A 14,989-nucleotide genomic window follows, 5' to 3' on the forward strand; every position below is an offset into this window, starting at 1 on the left:
ATAGTCTTACCTTTTTATTTACTTAATTGTAGATATTATGCTGGTTTTTTTTTTTTAAGAAATTGCATGGCGTATTTTTCACCCACTTGTAATATCTATTCATCTCTTTCTCCTATGTGTCTCTCTGTGGGGAAAAGTGGAGATTTTATAATGTTGTGAGGCAGCTCTGTATTTCAGTAGTCATTAATTCTTGCCTGTCTGAAGGGAGCAATTTTTTATTCTCCTAAAAGAAAAAAAAAATACCTGTCCCATGAGTGCTTCTAGTTAAATTCAAACAGGGTGTTAGCTAAATTTAAAATAGAATACTTTTAAAATTCTTTCCACCAAAGGCTTTCACCTTTACAGTTTGGCATTTTAATAAAGTTCTTCCATAAGGCATTTAAGAAAAGTTTTTATATATAAGAATATATGAGCCAAAGAATTTTAGTGCTGAAAGGGACTTTAGGATCATCTATTCCGTCCTTCTTTTATTACAGTTTGAAAAATCTACCAGACTAAATTATTTAAAAATTTTAAAAACACATTTAAGGCAGTTTTATTATGAATATTGGGATTCTGTGATCAATTTTAAGAAGAAATCCACTTTTTCAGTGAGGAAAGGTCAAGAAATTTACACTAGGAACTCACTGAATAGCTTTTTAAAGGCCTTGATAGATAGTTAAAATTGATGTAGTTATTCTTTACAACTTTAAAAATTGATTTAAGGCCCACATAAAGATAAATGTTAATTTCTTTTTATAGTGTACCCCGGTATGATCAGCCTCCTCCTGTAACATATCAACCTCAACAAGCTGAAAGAAGCCAGTCCCTTCTGGTACCTGCAAATCCATATCATTCGGCAGAAATCCCTGACTGGCTTCAGGTTTATGCCCGGGCTCCTATGAAGTAAGTACTTTTATATTTCAGAAAATAAAAACTTTGTCTTTTGATAAGATTAGATTAAATAGCATAGAATATTTGTAGTGATGCAAGTAATAATATTTAATAATATTTGTAATTAAAGGGAATCAGATCATGATGCATAGAGATTTAATCATTGGCACTTTCTCAGTTTAGTGTGGCCCAAGACAATAAACATTGATCTTGGTGATTAACTGAAGCGATACTTAGTTCTGTACTTATTGTTTATTTATTTATTAATTAATATTAAATTCAATTGTTGCCTTTGATTGTTTGAAATCAAACATTTATTGGTTTTATCTTTTTTTCGGAGGGGGGAAGGCAGGGCAATTGGGGTTAAGTGACTTGCCCAAGGTCACACAGCTAGCAAGTGTGTCAAGTGTCTGAAGCCAGATTTGAACTCAGGTCCTCCTGATTCCAGGGCCTGTGCTCTACTCACTGTGCTACCTAGCTGCCCCAAAATCAAACATTTATTAAGTAAATATTATGTGCTAGGCATTATGTTAGGTTCTAGAGATCACCGAAAGCAAAATATCCTCTGCCTTCAAAGAACTTAAAATTTAGTTGGAAAGATGTACTATGTATATACAAAATAGATATGAGATAATTTTGAAAAGATAGTATTGGCAATGAGAGAGATCAGGAAAAGTTTCATATAGGAGATGAAACTGGAGATTCTAAGAGGCAGAGGGAAGGAGAAAGTACATTCTAAGGATGGGAGACATCTATTGCAAAGACAGGAGGTGAAGAGATATGATTGAGACCAATTTAGCTGGAAGATAGAGGGCTTGAGAGAGAGAGTAACAATATGTCAGAAGACCAGAAGTATAGGTCAAAACCTATTTGTGAGGAGTTTTAAAAACCAAACAGAGGAGTTTATGTTTATTGACTAGGTGAATAACATGGTCCTTGAGAACATGAATTTTTTTGGGGGGGCCTTTATTTATATCTTTAGCACTTAGCACAATGTCTGGTACATAGTAGGCACTAATGCTACCTTAATATTACAAAAGATAATCACTGGAATAATCTGATACTGGCTAAGAAATAAGAGTGATGGATCAGTTGAATAGATTAGGTATGCAATACACAGTAAATGATCATAGTAATCTAGTGTTTGAGACAGGATTTTTAAATAATAGGAGAGACATCTTTAGGAGAAACAAAGTAAATTTATTTCACAAACCTTGCAAGATTTGGGCGCACCTCCATAATGGAGGAGGCGAGGTAAAAGGGAATCTGCCTTAATTTATACTCTTAATGAAAAAGATCCCCACCCACCTCTATCCCTTCTCACCATTGGCTGGGAGGTGGGCTTACAGTCTAGGCATGAAAACTACACAGAGGACCAAGGTTGATCCAGTCCATTCAGGTTTTTCCCTATCAGAACTCAACTGCCAGGGTGGCATCTGAAAGTCTAGGAGAAGAAATGGGGTTGGGGGGGGGTGCAGGAGAGACCTTCCTGGAGCAGAGAACAAATAGCTCACAGAAAATTCATTATCTTCTAACATCTGAGAGAGAGGAGGAAGGGCATGCCCATAGTTCTAGGCCCTGACCTTCCAAAATCACAAAGCCAAATCCTAAAACCTCTTCTACTCCATTAGACATACCCTGTGAAGTCTTTACAATTATCCATCCCATACGCTAGTATTTGATAAATCCAAAGATATCAACTTTTAGGGCAACAAATCACTATCTAACAAAAATTACTGGGAAAACTGGTAAGCAGCTTGACAGAAGTAGGCATAGACCAATATCTCATACCGTATTCTGAGATAAGGTCAAAATGGGTACAAGATACAAGTCATAAAGAGTGATACCATAAGCAGATTAGGGGAGCATGGAAAAATGTACCTGTCAGATCTATGGGTAAAGGAAGAGTTTATGACCAAATGAGAGAGAGAGAAAGAGAGAGGGGGAGAGAGAATCCTGGGAAGTATAATAGATAATTTTGATTACATGAAATGAAAAAATTGTTTGTATAAACAAAAGCAATGCAACCAAAATTAGAAGGAAAGTGGAAAATTTATAGCAAATTTCTCTGACAAGGGCCTTTTTATTTCTCAGATATATAGGGAACTGGGTCAAATTTATAAGACTCCCAAGTCATTCTCCAGTTGATAAATGGTCAAAGAATATTAACAGGAAGTTTTCAGGAGAAGAAAGAAAAGCTATCTATAGTCATGGAAAAGTGCTCTGAATCATTCTTTTTTTTTTCTTCATCTCTATTTTAAAAATTTATTTAATATATTTAGTTTTAAGCATTGATTTTCACAAAAGTTTGAGTTACAAATTTTTTCCCCGTTTCTACCCTCCCCCCACTCAAAGATGGCGTATATTCTGGTTGCCTTGTTCCCCAGTCAGCCCTCCCATCTGTCACCCCACTCCCCTCCCATCCCCCTTTCCCTTCTTCTCTTGTAGGGCACGATAAATTTCTATGCCCCATTGACTGTGTATCTTATTTCCTCGTTGCATGAAAAAAATTTTTTTTTTTGTTGTTGTTGTTTTTGAACATCTGTTTTTAAAACTTTGAGTTCCAAATTCTCTCCCCTCTTCCTTCCATACCCACACTCCCTAAGAAGGCAAGCAATTCAACATAGGCCACATGTGTATCATTATGTAAAACCCTTCCACAATACTCATGTTGTGAAAGATTAACTATGTTTTGCTCCTTCCTAATCTATCCCCCTTTATGGAATTTTCTCCCTTGACCCTGTCCTTTTTTCAAAATGTTGGTTTTTTATTACCTCCTCCCCCCATCTGCCCTCCCTTCTATCATCCCCCCTTTTATATCTTCTTCCTCCTTCTTTCCTGTGGGGTAAGATACCCAATTGAGTGTGTATGGTATTCCCTCCTCAGGTCAAATCTGATGGGAGCAAGATTTACTCATTCCCCCTCACCTGCCCCCTCTTCCCTTCCTACAGAACCACTTTTTCTTGCCACTTTTATGCGAGATAATTTACCCCATTCTATCTCTCCTTTTCTCCCTCTCTCAATATATTCCTCTCTTATCCCTTAAATTGATTTAATTTTTTTTTAGATATCATCCCTTCATATTCAACTCACCCTGTGCCCTTTGTGTGTGTGTGTGTGTGTGTGTGTGTGTGTGTGTATACCTACATATATACATACATAGACACACATATGTGTGTGTATATATATATATGTACATATACACACACACACACATATATATGCATATTCCTTTCAGCTACTACGATGTTGAGGTCTCATGAATCATACACATCATCTTTCTATGTAGGAATGTAAACAAAACAGTTCAACTTTAGTAAGTCCCTTATGATTTCTCTTTCTTGTTTACCTTTTCATGCTTCTCTTGATTCTTATGTTTGAAAGTCAAATTTTCTATTCATCTCTGGTCTTTGCACTGAGAAAGCTTGAAAGTCCTCTGTTTTATTGAAAGTCCATATTTTGCCTTGGAGCATGATACTCAGTTTTGCTGGGTAGGTGATTCTTGGTTTTAATCCTAGCTCCATTGACCTCCAGAATATCATATTCCAAGCCCTTTGGTCCCTTAATGTGGAAGCTGCCAGATCCTGTGTTATCCTGATTGCTTTTCCACGATATTCAAATTATTTCTTTCTGACTGCTTGCAGTATTTTCTCCTTGACCTCTGGAATTTGGCGACAATGTTCCTGGGAGTTTTCTTTATGGGATCTGAGGAGGTGATCTGCGGATTTTTTCAATTTCTATTTTACCCTCTGGCTCTAGAATATCAGGGCAGTTCTCCTTGATAATTTCTTGAAAGGTGATATCTAGGCTCTTTTTTGTATCATGGCTTTCAGGTAGTCCAATAATTTTTAAATTATCTCTCCTGGATCTATTTTCTAGGTCAGTGGTTTTTCCAATGAGATATTTGACATTGTCTTCCATTTTTTCATTCCTTTGGTTCTGTTTGATAATATCTTGATTTCTCATAAAGTCACTAGCTTCCACTTGCTCCAGTCTCATTTTTAAGGTAGTATTTTCTTCAGTGATCTTTTGGATCTCCTTTTCCATTTGGCTAATTCTGCCTTTCAAGGCATTTTTCTCCTCATTGGCTTTTTGGAGCTCTTTTGATATTTGAGTTAGCCTATTTTTTAAATTGTTGTTTTCTTCAATATTTTTTTCAGTATTTCTTTGGGTCTCCTTTAGCAAGTCATTGACTTGTTTTTCATGGTTTTCTCACATCATTCTCATTTCTCTTCCCAATTTTTCCTCTACTTCTCTAACTTGCTTTTCCAACTCCTTTTTGAGCTCTTCCATTGCCTGAGACCAGTTCATGTTTTTCTTGGAGGCTTTTGGTGTAGGCTCTTGGACTTTGTTGACTTCCTCAGGGCATATGTTTTGGTCTTCTTTGTCACCAAAGAAGGATTCCAAAGTCTGAGACTGAATCTGGGTGTGTTTTTGCTGCCTGGCCATGTTCCCAGCCAACTTACTTGACCCTTGAGTTTTTCAGCGTGGTATGGCTGCTTGTAGAGCAAAGAGTACTTTGTTCCAAGCTTGAGGGGATGCGCCATTGATTTTAGAGCTATTTCTATACAGCCAGCTCTGCCACCCAAGCACTCCTCCTTCCTCAAGAACCACCAACCCAGACCTGACGCAAATCTTCAGCAGACTCTGCACTCCTGCTCTGATCCGCCACTTAATTCTTCCCACCATGTGGGCCTGGGACCAGAAGTAACTGCAGCTGTGGTTTTGTAGCTGCATCTCCCCCGCTGCCACTGGGGCGGTGGCCGAACCGCGAACTCTGTCCCCCGCAGCTTTTCCCACTAACCTTCTCTGTTGTCTTTGGTGTTTGTGGGTTGAGAAGTCTGGTAACTGCCACAGCTCACTGATTCAGGGTGCTAGGGCCTGTCCTGCCTGGCTCCTGGTCTGGTTGGTCCTGCTGCCTCCCATGCTGAGCTCTGCTCCCCTCCACTCCATGCGCGATACACCTCATCCAGCGATTGTCCAGGCTGTCCTGGGCTGAATCCCTGCTTCCCTCTGCTATTTTGTGGATTCTGCAGTTCTAGAATTTGTTCAGAGCCATTTTTTATAGGTTTTTAGAGGGACGTGGTGGGGAGCTCACGCAAGTCCCTGCTTTCCAGCTGCCATCTTGGCTCCACCCCCCTCTTAATCACTCTTGATTAGAGAAATGCAGATTGACTAACATGACAGTGAAGCAACGGACAAGTTCTAGACAAAATGTGGAAAAATGAGTACACTAATGCACCATTGGTGCAGTTGTGAACTGGTCCAATCATTTTGGAGAACAATTTGCAACTGTGTCCAAAGGGCTACAAAACCATGCATTCCCTCTTACCCAGCAGTAGCAGTTGTAAGTCTATATCCCAAAGAGATAAAAAAAAGGAAAATAACCTATATGTGTAAAAATGTTTACAGCAGCTCTTTTTATGGTGGCAAAGTACTGGAAATTGAGGGGATGCCCATCAGTTGGAGAATGACTGGAAAAGTTGTGGTATATAATTGTTATGAATACTATTGTGCTATAAGTGATGACAAGAAGGATGGTTCAGTAAAACCTGGGAAGACCTATATGAATTTTTGTAAAGTGAAGTGAGCAGAATCAGGAGAACATTATACTTAGTAACAGCAATATTGTAATGATGATCAACTGTGGAAGACTTAGCTACTCTGATCAATACAATAATACAAGACAATTCCAAAGGAATGATGACTCATTCATGATGAAAAATGTTATCCATCTCCCAAGAGAGAGCCAATGTTCACTGCTTTTTTTTTGGGCGACATGGCTAGTATGGAAATTTATTTTGCATGATTTTACATGTAAAATTGATATCATATTGTTTGTCTTCTCAGTGAGTGGGGGTGAGGCTGGAAAGTGGGAGAGAATTTGGAATTGAAAACACTAAAAAATATTAAAAATAAAAAGTGATAAATTTAAAAAATAATTAGCTAGTTGACTGACTAGTAAGACCTAGGCTTTAGAAAAATAATTTTGTCACCTGTGTAGAAGGATGGATTAGAGAGGGGAGAGATCTGAAGCCAGGAAATCAATAAGAAGGTAATTGGAATATTTCAGGTGAGAGGTGATGAAAACCTAAACTAGGGTATTGGCCGTGTGAGTGGAGAAATTTGACAATTAAGTGAGGTGAGGCACAGAAGTTGTAAACCTGAGAGACTAGAAGGATGAAAATACTCTCCACAGAAATTTGTTGGTGTATAAGAGAAGGAATAGAGTGGGTGGCTTATTTCACGCCAGGGTCATTTTTTTTGTTCAGTGTTAGAATGAAATGTGACACTTGTAGCTCATTTCTTTTAAGAGAAAGAACTTAGCAGTAGCAATGAAAAGTTACTCAACTAGGTAGTGAAAGTACTTATTTCAGTAGATTGGACTACTACAATAGCTGGTGGAGAGGTGATGGGTCAAGTTAGGATTTTTTGAAGGATGGGAAAAATATGTGTATGTTTGTAGGTAGAAGGGAAACAGCCAGTAGGCAAAAAGAGATTAAAGATTAGTAGAGAGTGAGGATGATAGAGGAGGCAGTTGACTGGAGAAGATGGAATGTAATGGTGAGATCATGTGTGCCTGTAGAGAAGTTTGCTTTGTCAGGGAGAAGGGCCACATCTTGTATGATGAAGCTGAAGGAAAAGATAGTAGTGGAAAACATCTGAGTCATGGAGATGAAGTAGAAGGAGAGATGAGAGAGCTCACAAGAAAATAGTTTCAATTGTTTTCAGTGAAATGAGGCAAGATTCTTAGTTGAGAGAGTGATAGGAAGAGAAGCCATTTGGGTTTTGAGCCAGGATGTAAAGGTCAGTAAGAGCTGCTATGGTGAATGGGATATTGAATCTGTTAGAGATGTATAAACAGATTGCCTTGCAGTTGAGGTTCTGCAACAATAAATTTGTAATGGACCCAATTCAGCATGTTTTTTTGGTTTTCTCCATCTTCATTCAGTTGCATGTGAATAAAAGGGAAGGCAATGGATGGTCTAAGTAAATCCAAGGCTGAAAATCAGCAGGGCAAGATTAGTGATAGGCTAAGGGGGTAATGGATTCAAGAGAAGAAGAGAATGTAGAGTTGAAATGGTTCACTAGGAGGTCAAGATGTAGTCAGTGCAAGGGGAATGGCCTAGGAAAGAACTGGAGGGTGGGGAGACTGATGAAGAACAGGTTCCAGAGCAGACAGAAAAGCTGAATGACAAAAGATTATGATTGGATAATGGAATTTCATAGATTATGAACATGGAGGTGGTACATTTGTAGGTGATAGCAAGCTCAAGTGTATGACCATCTTTGTGTAGCAAAGATCTGAATGTAGGGAGTAAGTCTTAGGAAATTAGTAAACTGAGGAACAGAGAGATGAGTGTTTGAGTATCTATCTTATATATCTATGTCTACACATTGAAATCTGCTAGTATGAAGGTTAGGATTTGAGAAGAAGAGAAAGACTGTGAGGCAGGAACTGAACTCGATGAAGGAAGAAGTCCTTGAAGTCAGCAGCTATCGGAATTTTGATTGAGTGATAAATATGGATTGAATGAGCATCAAGGGAGGCGAGGTTATGGAATCATGGTGGTAAAAGGAGAATCTAGAATTTGCAGTGAAGATCATGAAATATTCTAACTCCTTCGCTAAGATGAATGAGTCAAGGAATATGAATGATAATGCAAGCAGTATTAGAAATAGTAGCCAGGCTTAACTGTAATCAGGAGAGAGCTGGGTCTCAATGAATGCATAAAGATGGAAGTAATGAAAAAAGGAAAAGCTTATGGTGACATCTTCATATGTTACCTATAGAGTATAAATTACAGAAAGCACAGTGGAAATGTTGGGTAACTTTAAAATGAGAAGTTAGAGGAATTGGGTTGAGGAAATGGGAATAAGCAAATGGGGGGTGGAGCCAAGATGGCAGCTGGAAAGCAGGGACTAGTGTGAGCTCCCCACCAAGTCCCTCCAAAAACCTATAAAAAATGGCTCTGAACCAATTCTAGAACTGCAGAACCCACAAAATAGCAGAGGGAAGCAGAGCTCCAGCCCAGGACAGCCTGGATAGTTGCTGGGTGAGGTACTTCGCGCATGGAGCTGGGAGCGGAGTGGAGCAGAACAGAGCCCAGCGAGCCCAGCGTGGGCCACGCGGACCAACCAGACCAGGAGCTGGGCGGAGTGGGCCCTAGCACCCTGAATCAGTGAGCTGTGGCAGTTGCCGAACTTTTCAACCTACAAACACCAAAGACAACAGAGAAGAACTGCAGAACCCACAAAATAGCAGAGGGAAGCAGCGCTCTAACCCAGGACAGCCTGCATGGTCTCTGGGTAAGGTCTATCCTGCATGGAGCTGTGAGCAGAGTGGAGCGTAGCAGAGCCCGGTGTGGGCCGCGCGGACCAACCAGACCAGGACCCGGGCGGAACAAGCCCTAGTTGCCTGAATCAGTGAGCTGCAGCAGTTACCAGACTTCTCAACCCACAAATACCAAAGACAACAGAGAAGGTTAGTGGGAAAAGCTACTGGGACAGGGTAATAGAGTTCGTGGTTCAGCTACCATCCTGGGGGCAGTAGAGGTGGGGCAGCTACAGAATTACAGCTGCAGTTGTTTCTGGCCCCAGGCCCACCTGGTGGGAGGAATTAAGTGGAGGATCAGAGCAGGAGTGCAGAACCTGCTGAAGATCTAAGTCCAGTCTGGGTTGGGGGTTCTTGGGGAAGGAGGAGTGCTGGTGTGGCAGAGCTGGCTGTAATAGCTGTGAAATCAACAGCACAACCCCCCAAGCTTGGAACATAGAACTCTTTACTCTACAAGTAGTCATACCCCACTGAAAAGCTCAAGGGTCAAATAAGTTGGCTGGGAATATGGCCAGGTAGCGAAAAGGCACCCAGATTCAGTCTCAGACTTTGGAATCTTTCTTTGGTGACAAAGAAGACCAAAACATACAGCCTGAAGAAGTTAACAAAGTCAAAGAGCCTACAACAAAAGCCTCCAAGAAAAACATGAACTGGTCTCAGACCATGGAAGAGCTCAAAAAGGATTTGGAAAAGCAAGTTAGAGAAGTAGAGGAAAAATTGGGAAGAGAAATGAGAAGGATGCAAGAAAACCATGAAAAACAAGTCAATGACTTGCTAAAGGAGAACCAACAATATACTGAAAAATATACTGAAGAAAAAACACCTTAAAAAATAGACTAACTCAAATGGCAAAAAAGCTCCAAAAAGCCAATGAGGAGAAGAATGCCTTGAAAGGCAGAATTAGCCAAATGGAAAAGGAGGTCCAAAAGACCACTGAATGAAATACTACTTTAAAAATTAGATTGGAGCAAGTGGAAGCTAGTGACTTTATGAGAAATCAGGATATTATAAAACAGAACCAAGGGATTGGTGGAAGACAATGTCAAATATCTTATTAGAAAAACCATTGACCTGGACAATAGATCCGGGAGAGATAATTTAAAAATTATTGGACTACCTGAAAGCCATGATCGAAAAAGAGCCTAGATATCATCTTTCAGGAAATTATCAAGGAGAACTGCCCTGACATTCTAGAGCCAGAAGGCAAAATAGAAATTGAAAGAATCCACAGATTGCTTCCTCAAAAAGAAAACTCCTAGGAATTTTGTCACCAAATTCCAGAGCTCCCAGATCAGGGAGAAAATACTGCAAGCAGCCAGAAAGAAACAATTTGAGTATTGTGGAAACATAATCAGAGAAACCCAAGATCTAGCAGCTTCTACATTAAGAGATTGAATGGCTTGGAATGCGATATTCCGGAGGTCAATGGAGCTAGGATTAAAACCAAGAATCACCTACCCAGCAAAACTGAGTATCATGCTCCAAGGCAAAATATGGATTTTCAATAAAATAGAGGACTTTCAAGCTTTCTCAGTGAAAAGACCAGAGCTGAGTAGAAAATTTGACTTTGAAACACAAGAATCAAGAGAAGCATGAAAAGGTAATCAAGAAAAAGAACAAGAAAAAGAAATTGCGAGGGACTTACTAAAGTTGAACTGTTTTGTTTACATTCCTCCACGGAAAGATGATGTGTATGATTCATGAGACCTCAATATTAGGGTAGCTGAAGGGAATATGCATATATATATATATATGTGTGTGTGTGTGTGTGTGCGTGTGTGTATGTATATATATATATATATGTATATATATGGGTGTATGTGTGTATATATGTATGTGTGCATATATATATATATGTGTGTGTATATATATATATATATATATATATAGAGAGAGAGAGAGAGAGAGAGAGAGAGGGCACAGGGTGAGTTGAAGATGAAGGGATGATATCTAAAAGAAATAAAATCAAATTAAGGGATGAGAGAGGAATATATTGAGAGAGGGAGAAAGGGAGAGATAGAATGGGGTGAATTATCTTGCATAAAAGTGGCAAGAAAAAGCAATTCTGTAGGAAGAGAAGAGAAGGCAGGTGAGGGGGAATGAGTGAATCTTGCTCTCATCAGATTTGAGCTGAGGAGGGAATACCATGCACACTCAATTGGGTATCTTACCCCACAGGAAAGGAGGAGGAAGAAGATAAAAAAGGGGGACAGTAGAAGGGTGGGCAGATGGGGGAGGAGGTAATGAAAAACAAACACTTTTGAAAAGGGACAGGGTCAAGGGAGAAAATTCTCTAAATGGGGATAGGTTAGGAAGGAGCAAAATATAGTTATTCTTTCACAACATGAGTATTATGTAAGGGTTATACATAATGATACGCATGTGGCCTATGTTGAATTGCTTGACTTTTTAGGGAGGGTGGGTGGGAAGGGAAGGAGGGTGGATTTGGAACTCAAAGTTTTAAAAACAGGTGTTCAAAAACAAAAAAAAAAAGTTTTTGCATGCAACTAGAAAATAAGATACACAGGCAATGGGGCATAGAAATTTATCTTGCCCGACAAGAAAGGAAGGGAAAAGGGGATGGGAGGGGAGTGGGGTGACAGAAGGGAGCGCTGCCTGGGGAACAGGGCAACCAGAATATATGCCATCTTGGAGTGGGGGGGAGGGTAGAAATGGGGAGAAAATTTGTAATTCAAACTCTTGTGAAAATCAATGCTGAAAACTAAATATATTAAAGAAATTCAAAAGAAAAGGAATAAGGGAATGGTCAGTAAGGAATGGAAAACAGTATGTGTAGTGGTAGCTGAGTGTTCAGAATGACTAAGATGGAGAGGACATTGGCAGAATGCTAGTATGTTAATGTATTTTATCATTGTCTCTAAGCAGCCACATGTGGAGCTTAGTCCAGGCTCATGGTGGAGACTAAGATATGAGGGTCATTTTTACTATCTACATTTTAAAGATATATTATTTGTATAGTCTCATGTATTAAAACAACCCTACATTTGTGGTGTAAATCCAAAATTGTCATAAGATGACAGGTTGTTTTTTAATAGTTTTTTAAAAATATATTGTAGCCTGTTTGCTAATATTTAACATCTTTTATCGAGGCTCATAAGAATGATTTTGGTCTTTATTTTTCTTTCTGTACTTCATCTTTACCTGGTTTAGGTATCAAGCCCATATCTGCATCATAGAGTGAGTTTTGGATGGCTGCCTTCTTTTCCTATTATTGCAAATAGTTCATACAGTATTGGCACTAATTTCTTTGAAACATTCTTTGAATGTTTTATAGAATTCACTTGTATATCCACCTGGTTGTGGAGTTTTTTTTCCTTTGGGAGTTCAGTTATGACACTGAATTTGTTTTTCTAATAGTAAGTTTTTAAGTAGTCTGTTTCTTTTGTTAATCTGAGTATTTTATATTTTCCTAAGTACTCACTTTTTGCTTCAGTTATTGGTTTTGTTAGCATTTATTTGGGCAAAAGAGTTTCTGATAACTTCCATTATTTCCTCTTCAATCGCTGTGTTTAAAATTAGGGTAGTTAGCTATTTACTTTCTTAGTTTTTTCAACTACCTTGGAATTTTATATATTCAATTTTCTTTACTTTCAGTTTTATTAATCTTTTAAAAAATTATCACAATTTCTACTTTCTTTGCTTTGTTGAGGGTTTTTGATATGTTCAAATTTTTAATTTTTTTTTTGGTTCATGCACAATTAATTAATTGGTTCTTTCTTACTTTTAGAGGTTCATGCACAATTAATTGATTGGTTCTTTCTTACTTTTAGAGATATAGATTTCCCTCTCAGAACTGCTTTAGCTGCATCTCATTAAATTTGGTATCTTTTCTCATTATTTTTATTTTCTTTGATGAAATTTTCTATTATTTCTGTAATGTTTCTTCATCCAGCAGGTCTTTAGAATATTATCAATATCTATGTTAAAGTCTTCTGGTATAAGTGCAAAAGTTGAGAAGAAAAGAGCCAGGCTTATTGAAGAAATGAGGAGCCTGTAGATGGTAGTTAAGAAAATTTTGATTGAGTAGTATCTTTGAAGTGAACGAATCTCAAAAGGAGGAAAGCTTACTTTGGTGATGATGGTAGGGGAGTGGGGAGCAAAGAGTAGTCCATCTCTCCCATCTCAACCAGTGAGTTGGAGGGAATAAGGGAAAGTATAGCTGTTGCTAGAAAGGGAAGTTAGGGAGGTTCTGTCATTAGGTAGAGCCAAAAGATGGAAGGATTGAGAAAGAAAAAGATTTACTATGAAAAGAGGTTTGTTGCCTATGGAGCAGGCATCTCAGACAGCAAAGTGTTAAAAGAAGCTTCAGTGTGAGACATTTGCAGGGTTTAGTTCAAGGCAAAGGGAATATGAACTTGGGCAGTGGTGGACGGAGAACACGATTTGAATGATGACAGTTTGAGGTTCAGAATCACTGTCATGAGGAGAATATGGCCAGTTTGTTAATCATTAAATTTGAGTGGGTTTTCATTGTCCATAAGGGTTTGGCCTTTGAGTAGAATTTTCTCAGGGTTTTAGGTAATTCAGGAAGAAGGAAGAAGTGGAATAAATTGAAGGAATGCTGTCACTCCCCTTCCCTCAAGGCAGGAGACTGGGTTGGAGACTTGATGGAATGACTTTTCTCCATTAATGAATGGTGATTTCTCTTCTCCTTGTGAGAGGCAGGAGACCAGGCTTGTTCTGATGGAATGGCATTTTATCCCCTTACCTCAAAGACTAGCGTACCTTTAAACATCTTGAAATTTTCCAGCTTATCTCTTTTTATCATGTCTGCAGTTATAGTTGTTTGTCGTTTGTTCTTGAAGAGGACCAATGACATCACAAGTGTCTTGACTTGCTCGTGAATTGGATTTATATGAGGCATAGCTGTGCAAAGTAATCAGGTGGCTTGCTTTCTTCTCTGGAGTCATTGGATTCCAGTGGCAAGATAAAAGTCAAGATGACTGGTATTGGCCCAGGATGCAGTGGGTAACCTTGACCTTTTTAAATTAGGGTCTTTCCCAGGTCTCAGTTTGTCTGAGGCAATGCCCATGCAATAATTGAGTTTCTGGCTGGAACTGAAAGTAATTGTTATTGCTATTGCACTAAACCATCGAAACCCAAACAGTGAGGGAGGCTAGGGCCGGGGCCTATTAATGTCCATTCAATGAAAGCCAAACTGATTTGGGTTTGTAGGCATAGTCAAGTAGCTCCATTTGAATCACAGTGTGCTTTTTTAAAAGCCTGTCCCCTACCACCTCCCAAGCTATATTTCAAGAAATCATAAATGAAAACTACATAGAACAAAAAGTAAATTGTCCCAGTTTTAAAAAACAAACAAATCTCTTACAAAATGTAAGCAACCAAAAATTATATTCCTTTGGACAGAGCACCAATATGTAATAAGGTTATGATGCCCCAAGAGGAGCGAGGGACCATATATGGTAACGGGGAAGAAGAAGGAGTAAGAGGATGAGGAAGAGGAGAAGGAAGGAAAGATGAAGACAGAGACCACATTTATAATAACTTTGTTGAGGTTTAGGGAACCATATGTTGAGGTTAGACAGGTCCTGTCAAATGAATTCAATCCACACTTTCTTTCAGCCAAAGAAAAACAAAATTTATTAAGGATTTGCCATATTGGGTAGACTCTTAAGGAGCCTTAGCATTTGTGATGCTTGTATTGACAACCGAGCAAGAATGAATTTGAGTACCTTCATGAAGGCTGTGGAGACCGGGGCTTGGGGATGGAGATAGGAAGTTCCACTTCTTGTGAGGGAG

At 38.9% G+C, this 14,989-nt stretch overlaps 1 protein-coding gene across 1 annotated transcript in view; it reads left to right on the forward strand.

Annotated features, from left to right (window-relative positions):
• Nucleotides 1-14,989, forward strand: part of SAV1 (salvador family WW domain containing protein 1) — a 93,456-nt gene that overhangs the window by 41,689 nt on the left and 36,778 nt on the right. Inside the window, exon 4 of the mRNA XM_036736967.1 lies at nt 742-885. Within this exon, the coding sequence (XP_036592862.1) occupies nt 742-885 (144 nt within the window). The remainder of the gene's footprint in view (nt 1-741; nt 886-14,989) is intronic.

Source organism: Trichosurus vulpecula, chromosome 8 (genome assembly GCF_011100635.1).
Source record: "Trichosurus vulpecula isolate mTriVul1 chromosome 8, mTriVul1.pri, whole genome shotgun sequence".
NCBI lineage: Eukaryota > Metazoa > Chordata > Mammalia > Diprotodontia > Phalangeridae > Trichosurus > Trichosurus vulpecula.